General features: G+C 29.1%; 4 protein-coding genes across 5 annotated transcripts; 1 reads left to right on the top strand and 3 right to left on the bottom strand.

Annotated features, from left to right (window-relative positions):
- Positions 1-4,560: 4,560 nt before the first annotated feature.
- On the bottom strand, positions 4,561-10,469 carry LOC109596295 (probable DNA mismatch repair protein Msh6). The gene is made up of 11 exons (XM_020011812.2): positions 10,206-10,469; positions 7,936-8,483; positions 7,583-7,858; positions 7,291-7,428; positions 6,763-7,235; positions 6,556-6,711; positions 5,964-6,504; positions 5,694-5,912; positions 5,453-5,635; positions 5,063-5,392; positions 4,561-5,008 (listed from the first exon to the last, which is right to left on the bottom strand). The coding sequence occupies exons 1-11, from the start codon at positions 10,423-10,425 to the stop codon at positions 4,739-4,741; spliced, it is 3,354 nt and encodes a 1,117-aa protein (XP_019867371.2). The 5' UTR covers positions 10,426-10,469; the 3' UTR covers positions 4,561-4,738.
- Positions 10,470-10,806: 337 nt separating this feature from the next.
- On the bottom strand, positions 10,807-15,794 carry LOC109596745 (mediator of RNA polymerase II transcription subunit 15). 2 transcript variants are annotated; one of them, XM_020012328.2, is made up of 8 exons: positions 15,478-15,794; positions 15,281-15,420; positions 14,014-14,255; positions 13,225-13,495; positions 12,872-13,132; positions 11,947-12,078; positions 11,422-11,704; positions 10,807-11,364 (listed from the first exon to the last, which is right to left on the bottom strand). In XM_020012328.2, the coding sequence occupies exons 1-8, from the start codon at positions 15,537-15,539 to the stop codon at positions 10,929-10,931; spliced, it is 1,827 nt and encodes a 608-aa protein (XP_019867887.2). In that variant the 5' UTR covers positions 15,540-15,794; the 3' UTR covers positions 10,807-10,928. The 2 variants fall into 2 exon arrangements, with proteins under 2 accessions (XP_019867887.2, XP_049822504.1); XM_049966547.1 differs by having other exon boundaries at positions 11,953-12,078.
- Positions 15,795-18,179: 2,385 nt separating this feature from the next.
- LOC109596726 (prolactin regulatory element-binding protein) lies at positions 18,180-20,714 on the top strand. The gene is made up of 6 exons (XM_020012306.2): positions 18,180-18,417; positions 18,469-18,859; positions 19,479-19,713; positions 19,884-20,133; positions 20,210-20,369; positions 20,549-20,714. Exons 1-6 carry the CDS (start codon positions 18,277-18,279, stop codon positions 20,632-20,634), a joined length of 1,263 nt encoding a protein of 420 aa, XP_019867865.1. The 5' UTR covers positions 18,180-18,276; the 3' UTR covers positions 20,635-20,714.
- Positions 20,710-21,898, bottom strand: LOC109596735 (DNA-directed RNA polymerase II subunit RPB7). Its single transcript, XM_020012317.2, has 6 exons — positions 21,727-21,898; positions 21,567-21,676; positions 21,354-21,513; positions 21,070-21,120; positions 20,880-21,017; positions 20,710-20,832 (listed from the first exon to the last, which is right to left on the bottom strand). Exons 1-6 carry the CDS (start codon positions 21,736-21,738, stop codon positions 20,782-20,784), a joined length of 522 nt encoding a protein of 173 aa, XP_019867876.1. The 5' UTR covers positions 21,739-21,898; the 3' UTR covers positions 20,710-20,781.
- Positions 21,899-21,928: the final 30 nt, after the last annotated feature.

The raw sequence follows: 21,928 nt of genomic DNA, 5'->3' as shown, positions 1-21,928 counted from the left end.
AGGGGCGTATTACTTTTTAAAACGCACACATTAAGAAAATAAATAGTTTACTAGACTAATATCTAAAATTGTCTTGCTTAAACGTAATCTGTATGACATTTTTTTGCGATGAAAGAACAAGATAATTTTATAGAATATTTCTTAGAGATAAATTATAATTTTTTGTGGTTTTAATAAGAAAAAACCGTTTGATTTATTTGCAATTTGAAGAAAAATATATAAAATTTGTTACATTTATTACAACAAAACCTCTTAAAATGAAATAAATTAAAATAAAACAAAAACAATTCTCAAAATTTAATTTAATGGAATTCTCAGGTACATTTTTATCACTAAATACAGAAATTTACTTACAAAAACTATAATTTCTAAATTATTTTTTTATAAGTGTTTATGGTTTTCATAAGAACATATCTTTCACTTTGAAATTTGATTAGAAATTAAAGAGTAGTATATAAAATATACTACTCTATAGAAAATAACTCGATAGAATTATTTCATAATTACCAAACAGCGAAATCGTTGAAAGAGAGGAAAAAAATCAAAGAACGGAACGTGGGCAGAGTCGGAGCGATGTGTGTTAGTTTGGTTATCGAATCTAGGTAATCTGAACCAGGCGACCAACGACCATGCACACTCACACAGGCAGCCACGGTCATAGCCTAGCTAGTTCGTTCGTTCGTATATATTCCATGCACCTAGATAACTTCGTTTATTTATTATGGCCTTATGCAAATGATGGTCGTATCTCGGTAAAAATGCACGAGCTGGCCTGCGATAGCGAGCGATATAGCTAATATTTTGCAACGGCACGATAAAGCAAATACAACAAAACCCACACCACTCACACATGCTTCTCTGCTGCCCCCGGCAAAAAACGGGCACACAAACTTTCGTAATCTGGTGCATAGTTTTAATGTGTCGCTGATAAAATAACTGCATCTAATATGAATTCTGTTAATGTGGATTGGATAAAAGTTTTCTTATTACTAAAATATTTAATTAGTAAGTACTTACATACAGGACTACATTTACTCAGGTAGTAATTAATTAATCAATTAATGCTTCAGTTTATACTTAAAGAATGTTATTTTAAAAGTGATAGTAAGACATAAAAGAACTGATATTTTATTAGGCATCAATATACATTTTCAGTTGATAAAACATCACCTTTATAAATCGGAAATGGGCATTCCGGTCAAAAGTAAATAACTATTAATTAAAATTACAAATATTGTATAATACAAATACTTGCAAATTACATGCAGAGATTTTAAATATACGCAAGAGTAAATGACACTTTAAAAGAACAATAATATACGTATATTTATAATCTAATATTTATCAAATTTGTAAAATGAAATAGATATTTACAATTTAAAATACACACAAGTCAATCGACAAAAATTAAGACATACGCTTGCTTTTATCTAAGATACATATACGCATATGTAAACGTGAATTCATTTAAATGTAACTTAAGGAGATCAAACACAAATGTGAAATTATTTTGTATGATAATATACAAATTTTCGCTGTAGCTTTGTAGAAACTAATGTGTAGGTCTCGGCACACCTCTTAAGAATGTCCCTAAAAATATTAAAAAATTAAAAATTTTTAATGAGTAATAATTAGTTTAATACAGTATCCAATTTCTCTCATGCAAAGACTGACAAGATTTATATATTCCTCCAAATTATGTGCATGTTGTGAAATATATGATTCCAAGTCTTCTCCTGTCCAAAATATCAGATGATTCATACCTGTATCGTGCAAACGTTTGTGACTGAAAGATAAGAAAAATATTTAAGTTTGGTAATATTTTTAGTGCATATATGCTTTAAAATCTCAATATTTCAATGACATTATGATATTTACTAATTGCAACACCATTTTGTGATAGACAGTTTAATGTTTAAATTTATAAATGAAGAAATAACGATTTGTCGAATTATACATAAAAAGAGTTCAGACAAATCAAAGTTACCTTTTAGTCTAGATTACCTAGGCAGACAGAATTCTACACTTGTAAGAACCCTTCATAAAATTAAACAAATAAATAAAAATATGTTTCTGTGACGTATACATCTTTTATTAATATTTAAGTGGATAATTTAAATTTCAAAAATCAGCGTACCAATGCATTAAATTTCAACAAATATACATTAAGTTTTAATAAACAATGTAATCTCTTGCATAAATTAAACAAATTACATCAACAGCATAACTTTTAAACCTGTAATAAAAGTAATATCACCAATTTTTTTGGAAAATTAATTAATCAAAATTAAAATTAAAAACAGAATATTAACTACTACATTTTTTTCAAACAGAGCTAAACAGAGCTATTCTTTTTTAAGAACACTAGTAAGCTCCTCCAAATTTTGAGGCTGGTGCTTTAGAAAGAAAATTTGACTTTGAAGACGGTCCCATATGTATGGACCACTGAGTCTTGCTAGATGAGAGCGAATATTGGCAATAATAATTGGCCGAATAATCAAGTAATGTTATCACTGATCATTCATAGTTTTCCGGTTTAATATGAGGAACAAACAATTACGTCATTTCATTGCTCTCTGTAAAACAGAGGGTGTCGATAACGACTTCTGCCTCTAAAACCAGCTTCTTTAAACCTTCTTCTGATGGTAGACGGACTTAAAGTGACGAATCCTGAATATCTATTCCAAACGCGACTTGCTACACTTTATCATCATTATACTTTTTTGGTACTTTTATCGACTCATATTACCAATGTAACTACAAAATATTCAGAAGCCTCAGTCTTGTTAGAGACATTTTATGATGCTAAAAACATATAAATTAAGAATTAACCGAATAAAAGGTATTCAAATCCTGAAATGCATTTCTTGAAAATATAAATTTTACAAGAGGTGGAATGTTGTTTATTTGTATGTCTCTTAAATAGAGTATATAGAGTATATACCGTATATTCATATAATATTACTGGTCAAAATAAAACAATTTAAAAATATATTTCACTTATGAAATTCAAATTACACACTTCAAAAAACGCGTAGTATATTTAAAAAAAATAATTCTTGCAAGAAATGTTTCTATATAATTTTTAGTCACTAATGTTCCAAAGTCATCAATAATTTTCAACATTTAATTAAATGATAATACTTACATCTTTGCTGCAACACGGCTTCTGAATTGTTTCGTTTTGTATATGTGCCCATTAGTAACCACGGTTTGTGTAGGTACTAGATATCCATTCTGATATGAACCTGGGACATTCATATTTAAGCGTGGACTTATTATATATTTTTTTTTCAAAATTTTATCACAGTTGTTGTGCTGCAGTCCGTTTCAGCGACGACTTTTATTAGATATCAAGTAAATCAAGTCCAATTACTGACAGCTGAAAAAATATTTTTTTGTATAAGCACATTAATTGTATACAGGCTATTCGATATTTAATAAAAGGTAAGGCTACTGTCCTGTAAGATCTTTTTAATATCCAAGTTTTTATTGTTGACGTAATATAACTTGTAACAGTGTGTGCTTGTGTACTTATAAATATATTCTTGGACTGAATGTCTAATAAAAATAAAGGCTGTCAAAGTTAAGAACATAGACCATGCAAAAAATTAATTTTATTAAAAATTGTAAATCTTAGTAAAAGCATAAATTTTTTAAAAATTATAAAATATTGTTTATGATGTTTTCACGCATATTAGTATTCGTAAATATTAAAATAATGAAATATTATTGTGTCACCCCAAATTTTAACTGTATAAGTCATATAAAGTATATATGAAAATATTAATTTCAACTTATGATTAATGTAAAAAATATCTAAAAAATCAAAATAGACTATTTCTATTGAATTGCATTTTATATTTCATTAAAAAAATAAAATATATGTAATAGATTCAATATTCAACAGTATTCAACAAAAAATGATGAACTATTATCGTCACCATCAACAAGAGTTTATCGTTAACATTTTGTTCTAACTTCCTAAAAAACATTATCAGTTACATTAACTGTAACTATTAAATTCAGTTTATTATTTACTATAAAAAATACATAAAATTGACACCTGACATGTTTTGTATAAGAAAGACTCTAGGAGTCAAGCAGCTTTAAAATATATAATGCTTTCTTTAATGTTACATTTATAATAATATATAAAAAAGTTTTAAAAAGGCCATGACTGAATTTTGTTATAGTTATTATAATTATTATTATCAATATTAGAAAAATTTTTAGTCTCTTGTATAGTAACAGAGTTATGAGCAATAAGATTTATTAATCAAGTCGATAATATTATAAATCCTTTGAATGGGTCTGATTTCTGTGACGGATGCCGTAGACGCCTGAGAAACCCAGTATCACAAAATGCTTTTTCAACTACATTAAATGTGTAGCAGCATTAAAATGCTGAAATTTCGAAAATGAGGAGACCTCTCAATTCCAACGAATTAACCCACAAATACTCCACAAATGAAATGTTAACAATATTAGTTTAAAGAATAATATATTTTTTATTTAAATAAAAAATGGAAGATTTTAATATATAAATAAAAATTAAAATTCACATATGTCAAGCGTCAGTTTATTATTAAACAAAATACATAAAACAAAATTGCTTCCTATATATATTTAGCTTTTTACATATAACAAACAGACATCTTCTTGTAAGAAAAAAAAAATTATAATACACTATTACAAGAAAAGCTAAACTGGAATGATATAAATCGTAACACTTTATTTATAAAACTAAACTGGCAAGCGTTTTACGAATATCAGCTATAGAACAAGTGTTGATTTCCGTAAATATTTTGGAGAACACTGTACGGTTGGTACTCTCAGACTCCAACTGTTTAGCAACTTCGCGTCCTCTGGCAATTATTTCGTGTTTTAAACCAGCCAAACGTGCAGCATTGAAACCATACGATTTCGGGCACTTGCCTTCCGCAATCTTATACAAGAATGTGACCGATTCCTCTGTGGGATCTTCATCATTCTCAACAACGCAAGCCTAAAACAGATTTATTACTAATTTATCAATTTGTTGAATATCAATTAAGTTTACCATGTGGCCTAGTTGTATATCCTTATCATCAATGAAGTGATCAACCAAAGTGTGATAGTGAGTAGAGAAGAAGGTCCGACACTGAATCTCCCTCAATTTTTTGACGTAAGCCGTTGCAACAGCATTACCATCATGTGTTGAAGTTCCCCTGCCCAATTCATCCAAAAGAACCAGTGAATATTTTGTGGCATGTTGTAGAATAGAAGAAGCTTCTGACAATTCAACGAAGAATGTGGACTGGCCCTGTACAATATCATCATATGCCCCCAGCCTTGTAAAGATTCTGTCTACCAAATTCATCTCACAATAAGAGGCGGGAACAAAACAGCCCTAAATAAATAAAATCAAAATATAAAAATTTGGAAATATAATTATAATTAAATTACTAACCATTTGTGCCATAACTGAAATTATGGCCACTTGTCTCATAAGAGTAGATTTACCACCCATATTTGGCCCAGTAAGAAGTAAAATCTTTGCATGATCATCCACCCCCATTTTGACATCATTTGGTACAAATGTGTTTATATTCAAGACACATGGATGTCGACCATTTTCAATAGAAATACTCGCCTACGTTTAAAAGATATTAGTAAAATTGATTCAAAAATAAAAAAAATAGATCACTTACATCTTCATCCATAGATTTAAGTTTAGGCTGACAAATGTCATGAGAAAAGGATGCCGCATACTCGGCCAAAGAGCAGATAACATCCAAAATTGTTAAACAGTGAATAACCTGATCCCACTCATCTCTCCGGTCACCAAACTTTTCAAAGATTCTTCTATTCAAATCCAAGAGAATTTTTGCCTTGTCAGATTCTGCCCTCATCATATCAGACAGGAATTTCTAGAATTGAATATGATAAGAAATTTGGAATAATCTGCAAAATTCATATACCTTTGTTGTATCTGTATGATATCGTTTTGATTTACCTTTCCTCGCACCCTCTAAGTAATACCCAGAATCTACCAAATGAGTCTTTTTCTCTGGTATATCAAGTTGATATCTTTTTTTATCGTTGCCGAAGTAACTTAAAGAACATCCGAATTTTTTACTTTGTTCTTTTAAATAATCAGCCAATTGTTTGTTTATTTCATCAATTCGATCTTCACTCTTGTCATAATCAGCGTCAAGGCCCTTTTGTGGAATGATTTTGCCTTCTTTTTCAGCAGATTGATGATCAAATGAATTTTTGAAGAAGTTTAAAGTTTCACTCAGGTCCAAGAAGAGGCCGTCAGGTTTGTTCTGTGTTATTTTTCTTAATAGTCTTGATTCACAGTTTTTAAAAATAGTTGGTAACTCTTGTACTTGTTCAAAGGCCCTTAATGTTTTTAATAAATCTTTTATTTTTGTTTTGGAGTATGTAACTGCTTCATAAAATATAGCTCTACCATCTGGATGATTCTGTGCACAAAATTTGTTCCCATAAATATGGATCCTGCAATATTATTTATGAAATATTTACAAAACAAGTTCTAGGTTTATTTACTTAGCTATTTGACGTTCCAAATCCGGCAACTTCTTCAAAATTTCTTGAGTTGATTTCAAGACAGACGGATTGTTTACTAGTTCTGACACGGCCTTCTGTCGTTCTTGAATTTTATTAATATCACATAAAGGACGACAAATCCATTGTGACAACAACCTTTAAAATATATTTAAAGAACATTGATAAGAATAAAATAGGAAAATATACCTTTTACCAAACGCAGTTTGGCAATGATCCAAAGTTTTCTGCAGTGAACCTTTCCCACCAAGAAGATCCAGATTTCGAATAGTAGTCGAATCTAGAACCATATAGTCCTGTGCTATAGATTTATTCTTAGTATTTAAATCCAGAGAATGATACTTTTCGAATTTCGCTAATGAAAATACTTGAATGTCTAATTCCGAGTCTTTTAAGTACCAATGACAGGCACCAAGTGCCCTTAAAGCCAGTTCATACTCTGGTTTTGGTTGACATCCATCTGCTATTTCTTGGAAAAGTGCTGGCCATTCAAACTTTCCGTCTTTATTTCGAAAATAGCAGGATTCAGATAATTTTTCTAAAGTTGAAGTTGCTGTGTAGAACTGAGATTTTGGCAATAAACTTTCTTTGCGGATATCTTTGAAATAAGTGGTTAAAAGTTCATTAAAGTATGACTTGTGTTTGTTCCTTTCAGTGAGGATCTAAAAATAACAAAAGTTAAAAAAAACTAAAGTGTACCATATTACAATAACCTACAGAGGTTGGAGGATTTTCTGCAAACAAACTTAATAGTTTAGAACAGTGTTTATCGTCTTGAAATTCAGTCAAATGAAATATTCCAATAGAAGTGTCTATAAAGCAAACTCCAAATCTAGACGTTCCATTTCCTTGAGGCTAAAACAACCAATCGAATTTTATTAAACATGATATATGATTTTATTTTCGTTTTACATTTTTCAATAACGTTTAACTTGATTTGTTAATTTTAAGGAAAAGTAAATTTATAGAATAAATCAGTAAAATATTTTGAATAAATAATTTTACTTACAACTTCACAAATGGCAAATAGATTACAAGCTGAACTGCTCCTAGCTTCAGGCATTTGAGCACTAAAAATTGTGGTTGCTTTTGTAGTTACTTGGCAAATTTCTCTTGAAACAACTTTGTCAAATTTACTTTTTTTACCAGTGGTCTTAATTCTTTCATTCATCATTTCTGGTGTCTCAGTTTGTTCAACTCTTGCTACTTTAAATCCCAGATCTATCAAAGTACTAGCCATTTTTGCATATGCTGTTTCAGGAAATCCGGAGTGTGCAAATTCACCCTTAAAGAATTATAATTTTACAAAAAAAGAATAAAAACACACTTCAAAAAGCATAACATATGTAATTTTGCGTTTACCTTCATATAAGTGAATCCTAATTGTTGAACTCCAACTACAGCATCCATGTGGTACAGTTCATAGAATTTGCCAACTTTGAAAAATAAAACAGAATCGAAATGCTCACTTTTGAGAACCCACCATTGCCGCATTGCCGGTGTTTGTTTGTTCAGAAAGTCTTCTGGAACATAAAGAGTGTGAGGATCATAATCTGGATGATCCATTTTGTGGCCGGATTTGTCCTTTATCTTGCCGGGCTTCAAGAACTCTAATTTATTGTGGGTCCAATTAGAATGAATGTCTCCCTCAATGTGTGAAATAGATTCAGCTGGCTTTGGCAACTTAGATTCTGAAACTGGACTTTTAATTCTCTGTTTCTTGTTTGATTCATCAGAATCTGAATTTCGACGTTTAAATTGAAATGAATCCAGTTTTGTCTTTTTTGTCGTTGGCTTATTAGGTGATTCATTTTCAGTTCCGGATGAGTCGTCAGACAAAACCCTTATACGTTTTCTTGGTTTAGATATTAGCTGCTCTTCCTCACTTTCATTTCCATCAGAATGTACTTCTGTAATAAAGGCATTTTAATGCTTATAGAAGTATTATTTAAAAAACCCCTTTGACTTTTTTAATATTGATAATAATAATGATATACAGATATTTATATAATATATAAATTTATTATTATTATTAATATGAAAGCTGTGAATATTATACGCGTAAAACACGTGCTAAAGAAGTTATCTGTCAAATATATGTTTTTAGAGAAGAAGTTTTTAGATTTGTTAAGTATAGATAGATATAGATATGCCATGCAATTTATAGTACACTAGAATTACTATTCATTCTGATTGTTCTCCCTCTGGAAGCTTGAGTTGTAAAAAATTCAAAATTGAATAAAAGTAAACAATAGTGTACAAAGTTAGTTAAGATATGTCAAAATTTAATGTCTTACATTCTAAATAAATATTCTAATAAAAAATTCAGTTATTAAAATTATTTGCTGTGTACATAAAAATTCTAATTCATTACGAAGAAAATTAATTACCTAAGCAAATTAATACTTCTTAATATGAAAACAATTAATGTTTTGAATGAAGCATAAAGAAATTAAATACGTTTTACAGAATTATTTGACTTTTTCCCAAGTTGAAATTCATTTCCTATGGTAATTTTTGATATAATACTAATGCTTGAAAGAATGAAGGAAATTTTAAAGGAAACGTATATTAAAACTGGAAGACTTATTAGATATCTTCGAAAAACCTCGAAGAAAATGTTACCATCAATTAAACTTAAAATTAAAGTGAAAGAAATAACACCCATCAGGTACACTAGTCGCCTGTAATAGTAGATAGAATAGGTAGTTTTTACTGATTATTTCAAATTTAATTTATTTAAAAATAAATTTAATAAGTGTATTATATTTATAGTGATAAAACTAACTAATTAATATTATTTTAACAGTTCACATTAAATAATTAATTTTAAAAAGTTACTATAACAAAAGCATTATTACTGTATGCAAAATTTTATGTAATATTTATTTTTGTTTTTCTATTTCTTTATACATATCTAAAGTATTATATGATTAATATAATTAAACATAATCAAATAATTAAAATTTAAATTAAGTCACGCTCAATATCTTTTTACAACTTATAATAGGAACATTTCGTACAGCATATTTACTTTTAGAAACAATACTATATGATGAAAACATAGTTTATTAAAAAATGTGACTGAAATATTTCTAAGGTTCACTAGGCATGTTACATTTTATCCTTGAGTATAGAAAATTGAAATATTTGTTATTTGGCACATAATTTATTTCTGTATTTTCAGAAATTAAAATAATAAATGTTTATTTTAATATTCACATGTTCAAAATATTTTTTGTAAAGCACATGACAATTAATTTATTTCTTCTAAAATACTGTTACTGATCATTTTTGGTGTTTTTACTTTAATAGTGGATAATAAAATTTCTGTCATATATAGATTTATTATAGTCTTCAAAATGATTTTAAAAATTTCTTGTACCTTTAACTATCTCAATCTTCAATTTGTCAACATTTAAAAATGAATTTTATTAGTGATATTTTTCATAGCAATTATGGTAAAATTAAAATATTATATACTTTGACATGTTTTCAGAACTATAGTACTTTTGTTTGTATATATGTATGTATATGTATGTATTCTTTGTATATTCAAAACGATTTTTGCAGTTACAGTTAAATAATATACAAGAATAACCTAAAAGTTTATTATTTATTATTTGGATTACCTTGCTTTAACTTCCTTTTAGTAATATCTTCTGAATCTTCAGATTTAACAAAGGCATGTTGCTCTTTGTTGGGAGTTGCTTTTGGTTTAGGTGAAACTATTTGGGCTTTCTTAGGAGTTGGCTTTGCTTTAGATGATACTGTTTCTTCTTTTTTAGGTGTTAACTTCCCTTTAGGAGAAGAAAAGTAGTTTAACAATGTATTGCTCTGTCGTTTGGACATTTTAATAACTCAATCATATAACACAAAACATTAGAACCTCACTCACAGTTTGTGAACTAACCTCGCTCAATACGCGGGAAATAAATAATAAACATTGTTGCCTTGAATTCCTCAGTTGCCAGATTTATACGTTTTACACAAAAATGGGGATGTACACAAGTGATTAGAAATAAAGTTAATTTCTCAAGAATATCACTTTTCCTTAGTACTGACAAATAGTTAAAATTCTCGATAGTTTATTAAGTAAGCAATAACAAATATTAAACAAATAACTCAAGTTATATTACATTACTCACATGTAAAGAAAAATGTTTTTTAAATAATTATCATAATATATTATATATACTATTCTTTAGGTAACAAAACAATAAAAAACAAATGTATTGGTTCTATAAGTGTTTATTTATTTAAAAAACTAAATTAAAATAGATATTTAATAATATTTACAAACTTAATTAATAACATTGAATACAAATAATGTAATTTAAAACACATAATAAAAATTACAGTCCCATAAGAATGGCAGTGGAAGAAACTTGCGTAGAAGCATTAGGTGAAGACGCTTGTCTAACACTCATTTCCCATGTGTCCAGCAGCTGTGAAACGGAAAAATGTTTCGGCAATTTTTTAATTCTCGCCAACAATGCGTTCTGAACAGTAGATAAAAAATGAGTGGCATTGTATTCATGTGCAGCCATATTACATGACGGTGCCGTCTTAGGATAATCTTCTGGTACGATAAGTGAAACTGGTGGTACACATGGCAAATGTTTGTCATCAAGCCAACATGTCAGATGAATGGATTTTGATCCAGGTTGTTGATTGGGGTCCAAAGAAACTTTAAATCTTTGGTCTAGTCGAGCAATTTCCCCTTGAAGAACGTCAGGGATATCACTTGTAGGCTCTTCAAGTTTTACTTTCTTTAATGGAGGAACCAACCTTAAACAGAGAAAGTATTTAAATATACATATATACATAAAATATTTAAATACTTACTTAATTTCAGGTCCAAACAAAGCATCTAATGTAGGTCCAAAAGTCCTATGCAATGTGTGGTTGATAACTGGACTACTGAGATTGTTACTCACAGCTTCCAACAATGGATTCAATTCTTTGAACGGCAAATGCGTTGTTGCAGCCGGTACACTGCTATCACCTCGTTTAAAATCGATCTTCTCCAACACAACCTCGCACTTCAACAAGGTATCGAGTGGCATACGTTGACTTGGATTCGAGAGGATTTCGAGGAGTTTTTTCATTTTACTCATTTTCTCCAAATCTAAACAATTAACAATAAATTGATTTTAGTTGAATTAAACACAATGATTAAAAAATTAATTATTAAAATAAAATATTCAGATTTGTGCAAATTGAGGAATAAATGTACTAATTTGATTACATATATTCCAATAAAATATTTTATGTATTAATTAAAACTCTTTTTATTGTCGTATGAAATTTAGTAAAATTAAAATAGCCAATTTCTAAACTACAATATAAAAATAAGAAATGTACTCTTACCCTTACCATCGCTCCCAATCCTCGCGATCATCTTTCGAAGTGGTTCGATGTACTTGCTAAGTTGCCTGACCTTGTCCCTATAGGCCTGTTCATCTTGACCAATCACGCCCATGGGGCTTGGGTTAGGCTGACCTAAAATTCAGAGGTAAGTCTAAATATTTGATGGTATAGTGTGTCTTTGACAATGAAAAATTTAAATGTGGGGAACATCGTTTATCGTTAATACCTTTACTCAATGATTTGAAAAAATGATTAACTTATCTAGATAGTCTCTAAAACTAAAAATTAGCAAAATCAAACTGTTAATGCCTCAAAGTTATAATGAACAAATGAAACAACTTTCGGACAAAAATTTGATACAAAAATACCCAACAATCACATAAAATCCTTGTTATGTTATTCTGCTCCACAACGGCGCTGGACGTGAACAATTATCTATAAACGTTACGAAATAGTGTAAAACAGCGGCCGGCAACCAGCGGCCCGTCATCCCAGTCTTTCGACCCGCGGCACCGTTTTGTAAATGAAAGTATATAAGGGATACAAGGATTGATCAACATTATGGAGAAATGTGGCCCATCTTTACTTCACTTTGACAGTAAGAGGCCCTTGCCTACTAAAAGGTTGCTGACCCCTGGTCTAAAACAATTAGAAACATTATAATTTATATTCTTTTTCATTTATCATGATTTCCTTTTTTAGTTGGAGAATAAGAACTAAAAAAAATACTAATCGTTTTTTTAAGAAACAAGTCAAGATAAATAATGAATTTACACATTACACAAAAAATCAATAATTTAATACTGAAAAAGACTGTTACATTCCGAATAATCGAATCATTTTTAACATTAAATTATGTTATATGCTGTTATACACCAATTGTGTATGTATAATTATGCGATTTAATTACTCTTTTTGTACTAACCAGGCGTGTTCAACGAACCACCAGGACTCGGTGCCATGCCAACGGATCGTGGGGGACCGATACACATCTGAGAACCAGGACTGGGGGCAAGTGCGGGTGAAGCGACTGGTGGTTGTCCGACCAGTCCGGCAGGAGATTGCACCGATGGCGACGGCGACTGATTGAATATCTGTTGGGGATTTTGAGGACGGAAGTTCGGCGAGGCTCCCGGTATTAACATCATGTTCGGAGGTCGCGACTGATTCATCTGATTCGTATTGCCTATAATAAAGAAAATATTTAAAAAAAATCAAAATAAAATAGATGTTTTAAAATATGGAATGTTATTTATTTCAGTAAATAAAAGTGCTTACCCATCATTTGATTGGCCATATTCCCTTGCATATTTAGATTTCCCCCCATCTGAATTTGTACAGGCATTTGGCCAATCATTTGATTGCCCATCTGATTTTGAACTTGATTTTGCATTTGATTTCCAAGTTGATTGTTGATTTGATTCTGTAGTTGATTTACATTCGTATTGGACATAGGCATTGGCAATTGTGTTTGTATCTGTTGGCCCATTTGTTGAGTGCCCATTTGATTGCCCATAGGACCTGTGTTTTGATTCATATTTGGTCCACCCTAAATCAATTTTAATGATATTATAGTTAATATATTAAATCTAATAAAATAATGTGTTTTATATGTAATATAAATATAATTATTCATTATATTATTTACATTCATTACTGTAATTACACTAGTGAGTAGTAGATAGCACAGCATGACTACAAAGTAGAGAAATTGTAGAGTAGTAGAAGGTTTTCCAAAAAGTAGATAAATTCAATGGTGCATGCCTACCAGAAACTAAGGAAAATAAATATATGATATAGGGCATGCTGTATTTTTAATGATAATAAAAAAATTCAGTAGTAAATTATTTGATAAACTTTTTTGTATCCTTAGTTGTAATGATCACAATAATTTCTAGAATAAATTAGTTGAATTCAAGATTACCATAAGAATTTAATGAAAGGCCATTTTCATTTAATAGAATATTGACATCCTCCCTCATAATATGTATAAGGAAACATTCAACAAACACTGATTTACTTAAGTATATGGTAATATAACATATTAATAACTAACATATTTAGTACCTGCATTGGCATATTTCCCAGCATCATTTGCTGGCATCCAGGTCCGCCTCTGTTTAAGGTTTGTATTAGGTTGGTGGCAGAGGGTTGTTGTGGTCCACCCATTTGAGTTTGTCCTCTCATTCCATTCATTATAGGATTCCTTGTACCTTGACTGGCCAAATTTTGTAAAGCATTGATTGGATCTGGCATGCCAGGTCCCCCTTGCTGCTGTCCAGTATTCATGCCATTTGCCTTTTTGCTATCTAAATAGAAAGAGGAGATCCAATTATAAGTATCTAAGACGAAAATTAATTATGTATTTACGTAAAAAATTGTTTTACGATATTAATCAATATTTTAAAAGTATAATTATAATTTTATAGGGTGAAATAATTATGACCACATTAAAGAAAAAAAATCAATTAGCAATTGGACACAATTTTGAGTAACTATTATTTATTCTTTTGTTTTCTTTGCAAATCCAGTTTTACATTTGTCCTAATATTAGAAGATATTTATTTTATAGTATATATTTTATTTCTAAAAATTTTTAAATCAAAAAGAAAACTTAGAACTAGCACAAGGTTCATTTAAAAAAAAGTGTAGTTTCACAATTTAGATATGCACTGTAATCTGTTTTATGGATCGATGTGTGATAGTTATAGAATGGAGTAAAAAAATTGCACTGATAACGGGATTTTCCAAGAAGAAAAAAATCATAAAAAGCTCTCTCTTATATCAACTAAATGAGTAATACTCTTGATAACTGTATTTCTTGAATGATTCATTATGTGCAACACTTACAAATTTGACAATAAAATAAAAAAATATTAGTAACTTGCAACATGACCAATAATTTATATTTGAAAAATAAAATAGATTAGCAAAATATTAGATATGCATAATAAATTTGACATTTCCTTAAAATAGGTTATGGTGTCATAGTATTTAACCACATTTTTTAATAGAAATAAGTATAAGATATTAAAATATATGCATTACAAATACAAATGAAATATATGCATTTCAAATTATCCTTGGGATTGTTTCTTTTTACACAGAGAGGATTTGGTACAAAGAATTTTGTAAATAATTTTGCTGTGGAGTTATAACTGTATCATATTAAAAATATGTTTAGATTCATAGACTAATCATTTAGTTTGATCAAGTCAAATTATCTTGTCAAGTTTAATTTTTTGTTTTGAATAGTTAACCATGATTTTCTAGTAATAAATACTATATTCAGTTGTTTTTTAACAAAACTAATATATTTTAATTTGGAACTTACTCATTTCACGGATGTGCAAAATTAATCTTGCAACAAATCCTAAATATTCCTCTTTATTCTTTGCCTTAAGATACACATGATTTTCCATGTCCATACTGTTCCTTGATGTATTCATGCCAGAAGAGCGAATTGCTTCATCACTAAAAATTAAGAAGTTTTTTAAGAATTCCTCTATAATTATAACAAAATCTACTAACATTTTTGCAACAACACTTTGCCTAAAAGCTGAAGTAGTCCAAGATGTGTCTTCAGAAGCCATTTTTATTTAAACTTAAACACAAAATTAATTTCTTAAAATAGGTTAGATTAATGGAACAACTGAACTTGCACGTTCTTCAGATAGTATATTCTTTGAATACACAGTCAATGGCGAAAGAACATTATCAAAGAATTACTGAGCAATACCCTCTTGTGCATAAATTTCACTAATTTTTTGTAATGATGAAATCTAGTTTGGGTATCTCAGGCAACAGCAGTTTTGATGTGAGAAATATCTAATATTAACAACACTAAACACAACAACATTGCTCATATAAATATGGCTATTATTTATATATCTCCACCGGCCAGGTACAAATCCAGGGACACCAACTGTTAAAAAATTACTAATCTTACACATGCGTATTAGGAATCAGATGGCTCCACATACGAGGGATGTGCAAAAAATGTATAATTAATTATACACTCAAAAACTACGAGATTAATTTTTTTAATTTTAAAACCAATTTTCTCTTATTAAGCACCACCAATTAAATAAAAATCCTTTTAATCCCCCTGAATTAAAATAGATAAATAATGAAACCATGGTTATCGTTTTACATTTTAATGACAAAATCGTTTCACTTTTGAACTGATATTTAATCAAACGAATATTTTTTATTAAATTATATTATCTTTTTTGTTTAAATTTAAATTTAAGTATACTTTTTTACAGAAGTGATTATTATACTTAACTTAAGATTACATAATATTTTGCTTAAATATAAATTAAAAATTTCGTTTAAACCATCCTTTTAAATTGTGATTAAAATTAAAATTAATTAAACTTTTTTCCAAATATGGATATGATATTGAAGATTCAAAAATAGATATTGTTAAATTTAAATTTACATCCATGCACAAGGTTTTGAGGTTATGTAAAATGTGTCACATTTTTTCTAAGCTTAAATTAAATTAAAACCAAACCACCTCTTATAATTTTATTTTTATCTGCGAAACAAACTCTATAAACAGTATAAATCTATAATTAACATAGAACATGAGATGCATTGTTAACTTTCAGTTTTTTATTACTGTCATCAATATATCACTCAAATAAAAGATGTCAAATTAAGATTGTTTAATTGGTAAGTACATTTATAAAAATAACTAGCTGTACTCGCGACTTTGTCCGATAGCGTGTTGAATATGATCGTTTTCTAGACGGTAATCTCGAGAATCCAAAGATTCTTGAACCCTTAACAATGAATGACGCGTTCTATCATTCGACCTAGACATGGACATCCGTAATCTACAATTTGTAAGACGACTTTGTTCAGATTTATTTTCACGTGGCAATCTTTGGCTTTTGGCCTTTTTCATGTTTTTAGACAGATTTGACTTTCTTTTAGGCATAACTAAATATTAGAACTATCTACGTTACTAACTAAATAAAATAACCTATAAATAATTTATCAATTTCAATGTAAATCTGAATATTGAACACAAATGTACTTAATTTATAATTATTTATAATTATAATTATTACTTAAAGGTAAAAAAGGAAAGCAGTAAAAATGTAACAAAATATTTTGAATTAAGATAAGATAGGAAGAACGGATCGGTGGAATTATAAAAGATACCTATCCATCAATCGTTGGTGGGAGAAGTGGTGGGAGGCGCCCGACATGACGGCCCAGTGGTGGCATGCGCGTGAGCTGCGTGAGAGCTGCGCGTGGTACTGGACAGTACTTGGACATTGCAACATTACTTTATTTTTCTAAAATAAAAGCAGCCATTTCAGAGATTAGCCGGAACAAACAGACAGACAGACAGAGAGACAAAAATTGTAAAAAATGTTATTTTGGTGTATGTACCGTATTTATATTCATATGCATGTAGTAAAAAACGGTTATTTCAATATTACAATTATTAAATTATTATATTCACATCAGAAAATACATCTGAACGCCAGGTAATGTCATTTTTGAAGTTACGTTTTATGTTTCAAATATCTCTGTTTTAATCATATTCTGATCGAAAAGAGTTTGATGTCCACGTTTTAATTGAAAGTAAGAAACATATTATTTTGTTTATCCCTTATTTAATATGCATAAACATTCACTTTTTTATTGGTGTCATCTGGACAATCTTTTTTTTCATTTCGAGTAAAAGGTACGTATATAAAAATAAATAAACAATTATACTAAAGTTATCATGTAAGGCATAATCGATCTATTTCAATAATAGAATGATTAGAAATAATAGACAAATAATCGAGTGATCGATTATAAATGACGAAATATCTCATACCAACAACTAGATTCTACGCTCATTTTGAAATAACGTGTAACAGCATATTTTTTATGAACTTTAAACTTATTGAAACTATCAACACTACGTGAAAATGATGGTCTTCCTCAACGTCTCTCAAAATTAACCTGAACAATACAGTTGTGACATATGTATTCTACGATTTAACATTATAACAAAATGTATTTATATCTATTTAAAAATGTTCATCCCTCGTAGGTAACATTTCCAAATATGTAGTTTCAAAATATAACCTTTTGTATCTACTTTAACCGTTGATCATTATGTAGTCATTTTATGAAAGTAACAAACATATTTTTAAATGTATTGCGGTACCATTTATTAAATTAATAAACAAGCATGACGTGTATTACCTGTACTTTTATATCTTGCAGTTGGCTGTACTAGTTTGTTGTTATGTTGTTGAGGTTATATACGTGGAGCTTTTCAATTTATTGAAGTTTTCATAACATTCAAACTGAAAAATGGCTCCCACACGTAAAAACATAGATCACATCCTAGCCAGGGTTAATTTTCCTTTGTATACAATACAAATGCTGTCTAATAGGCATGTAATTGTTGGTGGAGGTGGTGGTTCATCAAAAACAGGTGTTGCAAATGGTTTCGTAAGTAATTCATACTGGTAAAATATGGTCAATTTATAGTTAATATTACAGGAAATATTTGAATTGTCTCACGACGGAAAAAAATTTATTGCTGAAGAAGTTACAAGACATGAAACAGGCCCAAGTGTTGTTATGAATTGTTCAGCATATAGTGATAGTAAACGTTCGTTCTTAGTGGCAGGACAAGAAAGTCATTGTCAACTTTACAGTGTTGAAAGTATTCTAGTCACAGAGGAGGATAAAGTGGAGAATGTTGGTGATAACCATGATGTTAGGGAAAGAAAACCCAAAGCAAAACAAAAGACAGATAATAACAAAAATGTTAAAAAGAAACTTAAGTTTAAAATTAAGCCTATGGATAGTGTACAGACTGATTCAATAGGACAAGAACCACTGTTACGGGTAATGAGGATAGGACTGAATGGGAAAATGTTAGCTACAGGTTAGTTTTTTAAATTTTGCATTAGTAAATGTATATTTCAAAAGGACAGTATTTTATTAATTTAATGATTTTCTGGTGGAATGGTAAAAGGTAAAATTTTGAAAGTGCAGATAAAAATTTTGAAATATTTTTAGAAATAAATCTCTTTGAATTTAATGAAAAATACTTATACATGTTATTACTTTTAAAGATTTCTTTTAATTTTACACATCTACTGCATTCAGGTAATGCTAAAAGTTTATAGTATCATTTAGTAGATTCTTATAAGATACTTTCTTTTTAACAATAAATTACATAAAATAGGTATTAACATGTTTTAAATAACATGCATTTTTCTATTTAATTGTCCTATAATTAAAATGAAATTATGTTTCAACATTCTGATTCATCTAGGATACAATGTATATCCATTTTGGTTTTTTAACTACATTTTTAATATATTTATTTTCAATCATAATGTATAGATTTTTTAAACATGTTATTGATAGATAATATCATTTTTTTCTCAACTGGGTTTCTTAATTATAATGTATAACAGTAATTAAAATATTAGTTAGGGGGTATTATAGCTAAATATTATTCAGTAAATGTGTTAAACTTTTTAAATATAAATTTGCAGGTGGAACTGATAACAATATCAGATTATGGAAATTTCCAACATTAGAACCTCTAACTACTTTAAAAGTACACAAGAAGGAAATAGATGACATAGACTTCAGTCCATATGGTTATACACTGATCACTATTGCTAAGGATGGTATAGCAGTATTATGGGACTGTCTTAAAGGCAAAGAACTTAGCAAGTTGCAGTGGAAACAACCTGAGGGTTCTAAATATTTATACAAAAGATGCAGGTACAATCACTTATTTAATAATTATACTTAATTTCATGTTAAAAAAGTAATTAATAAAAAAGAAGAAATATTTAACCATTCTAGAATATATGAAGATTCAAAGATATTTCTATTTTTTGTTGATTAATTAAATCTCCATCATGAATATCCTAGATCAAACATATTTGTAGGTTTGGCATTGTGGAAGGAACTGAAGCAAAAGAAGTAGCACTTTTCATGTTGGCTAATCCAACTGGAGTTGCTGGAAAGCAGAAGTCCTATTTGCAATTGTGGTTGTCCCAAGATGGGTACAAACTTAGAAGGGTGCTGCCATTTGATGAAAGTCTAAGTGCTCTTGCTGTCAGAGATGACGGACGATTTGTTGCTGTTGGAACAATGTTCAGTGGTTCAGTATCCATTCATGCAGCCTTTAGTTTACAGGTATGTCACAGTTAAAAGTAAATATATATTTTCAATATTTGTGATAAAAAATACATTTAATTCTTTTTTGTTGTAGAAAGTTTTGAATATTTCTGGAGCACATTCCATGTTTGTTACGGGTTTGGAATTTCTGCCTGTATCATCTGATAACCATACTGCTAGTAGTGTGGCAGAAGCAGCTGTATTATCAATATCTGTAGATAATCATGTGTGTATACACACATTGCCATATAGAAGTAAGTATCAATTTTCAAAAATTTATGTCCCATCTATTAAGATTTGTGATTTTATAAAAAATTAAATTTATTTATTAATAATTAATATTTTTTAAGGGTAAGTCTCTGAACATTGTTTAGTTTTGTATAATTATCCAATATTTGAGTTTTGCCTGATTTAATAAAATTTATTGTTACAGAAACAATGCCGGCTTGGATTGGTATCTTAATATTAATTTTAACACTATTTATGACATTTGTATTTTGTTCCTATTTAGGTATATAGTTTATTGTAAATGTATATTTATTATGTATATTGGTTTTTGTACAAAATGGTCTAAACAAATCAATAAATCACAGAAAATATTTAGAGTTTTATTAAAATCACACATTTAACAATTTCTTAAAAATAAATTTTTATATACCATTGATATTAATTACTAATCAGACCCAGATAATCATCCATTAGTGTACCAATTGCAAACTAAAAACAAATTAATTGATATTTTATAAAAAAATACAATAACTTACAATTCCTGAAGCATCCACTCTCGTACCAACAATCTTAAGTCTTATTTCTGCTTCTCCTGCTATCACAACATCTTCATCCTTTGTTTTGTAGCATGGTGGACTTGGATTTGGACAAAATTCCATTTCAGCTGGGATTGACTATGGAAATATAATATTAATAAAATATTCAAAATGAACAAAATTTACTTACATGATGAGAAATAAAGCAAGAGAGTGGACCAATGTCAGCAAACATTCCCACCTTAAAACAATGTATAAATTATGTTCATTCAATTTATCACTTTACAATTATTCAAGTATACTGGTAATGTTGAATTGTCTCAGTGCATTAATAAAGCCGTTGACTTTTTAAATTCCTTTTTTTGACATAATAGTTGTCAGTAAAATCAACTCATTTAGAAAATTGAGATTCACCCAATACAATTTTATTACAATAAATATATTAATATCAATACCAAACACATCTTTACATACTTTATTAACTTGTCTCACTACAGCGTCTAAGACTTCTCCTTTAAAAGGTCTGAATACAATAGCTTTATATTTAACTGGATAGACAACATAACCTTGGCCAGGTAATATTAATCCAGCACCAATATTATCAATTGTTGTAACAGCAATAACAAAACCATATCTAAAACAAAACCAGTCTTTTTATCAGTGCAAACTAAATATTTTTTCACATACTTTCCTGTGCAGGTACCCTCAACTTCTGTGTACAACTTAGTTTTAACTTTTTCTAAGAGTTGTGGTCCGAAATATTGTGGATGCAGTAATATTTCATGCTCCAGAGATATCTACGAATAAATCAATTTAACACTGCGTTTTGTTATTCCATTATACATACGTGATAAAACATGTTCAGTTGTGGAATGTAAACAAAAGTTTTAAATCACATACGCTGCCAAAGACGCGGCTAAATTATAGGTTAGGTTACGAGTATCAGATATTTTGCCGCGAAATTTAAATATGATATACATTTAGTAATTAGTAAATTACTCTAGTAACACTTTGTTGTTATTTATTTAAATTAAGTTAATTTAATTGTT

The sequence above is a fragment of the Aethina tumida genome, chromosome 4 (genome assembly GCF_024364675.1).
Source record: "Aethina tumida isolate Nest 87 chromosome 4, icAetTumi1.1, whole genome shotgun sequence".
NCBI lineage: Eukaryota > Metazoa > Arthropoda > Insecta > Coleoptera > Nitidulidae > Aethina > Aethina tumida.
The sequence above is the reverse complement of the archived record's forward strand: the minus strand, read 5'-3'. Positions and strand labels throughout refer to the sequence as shown.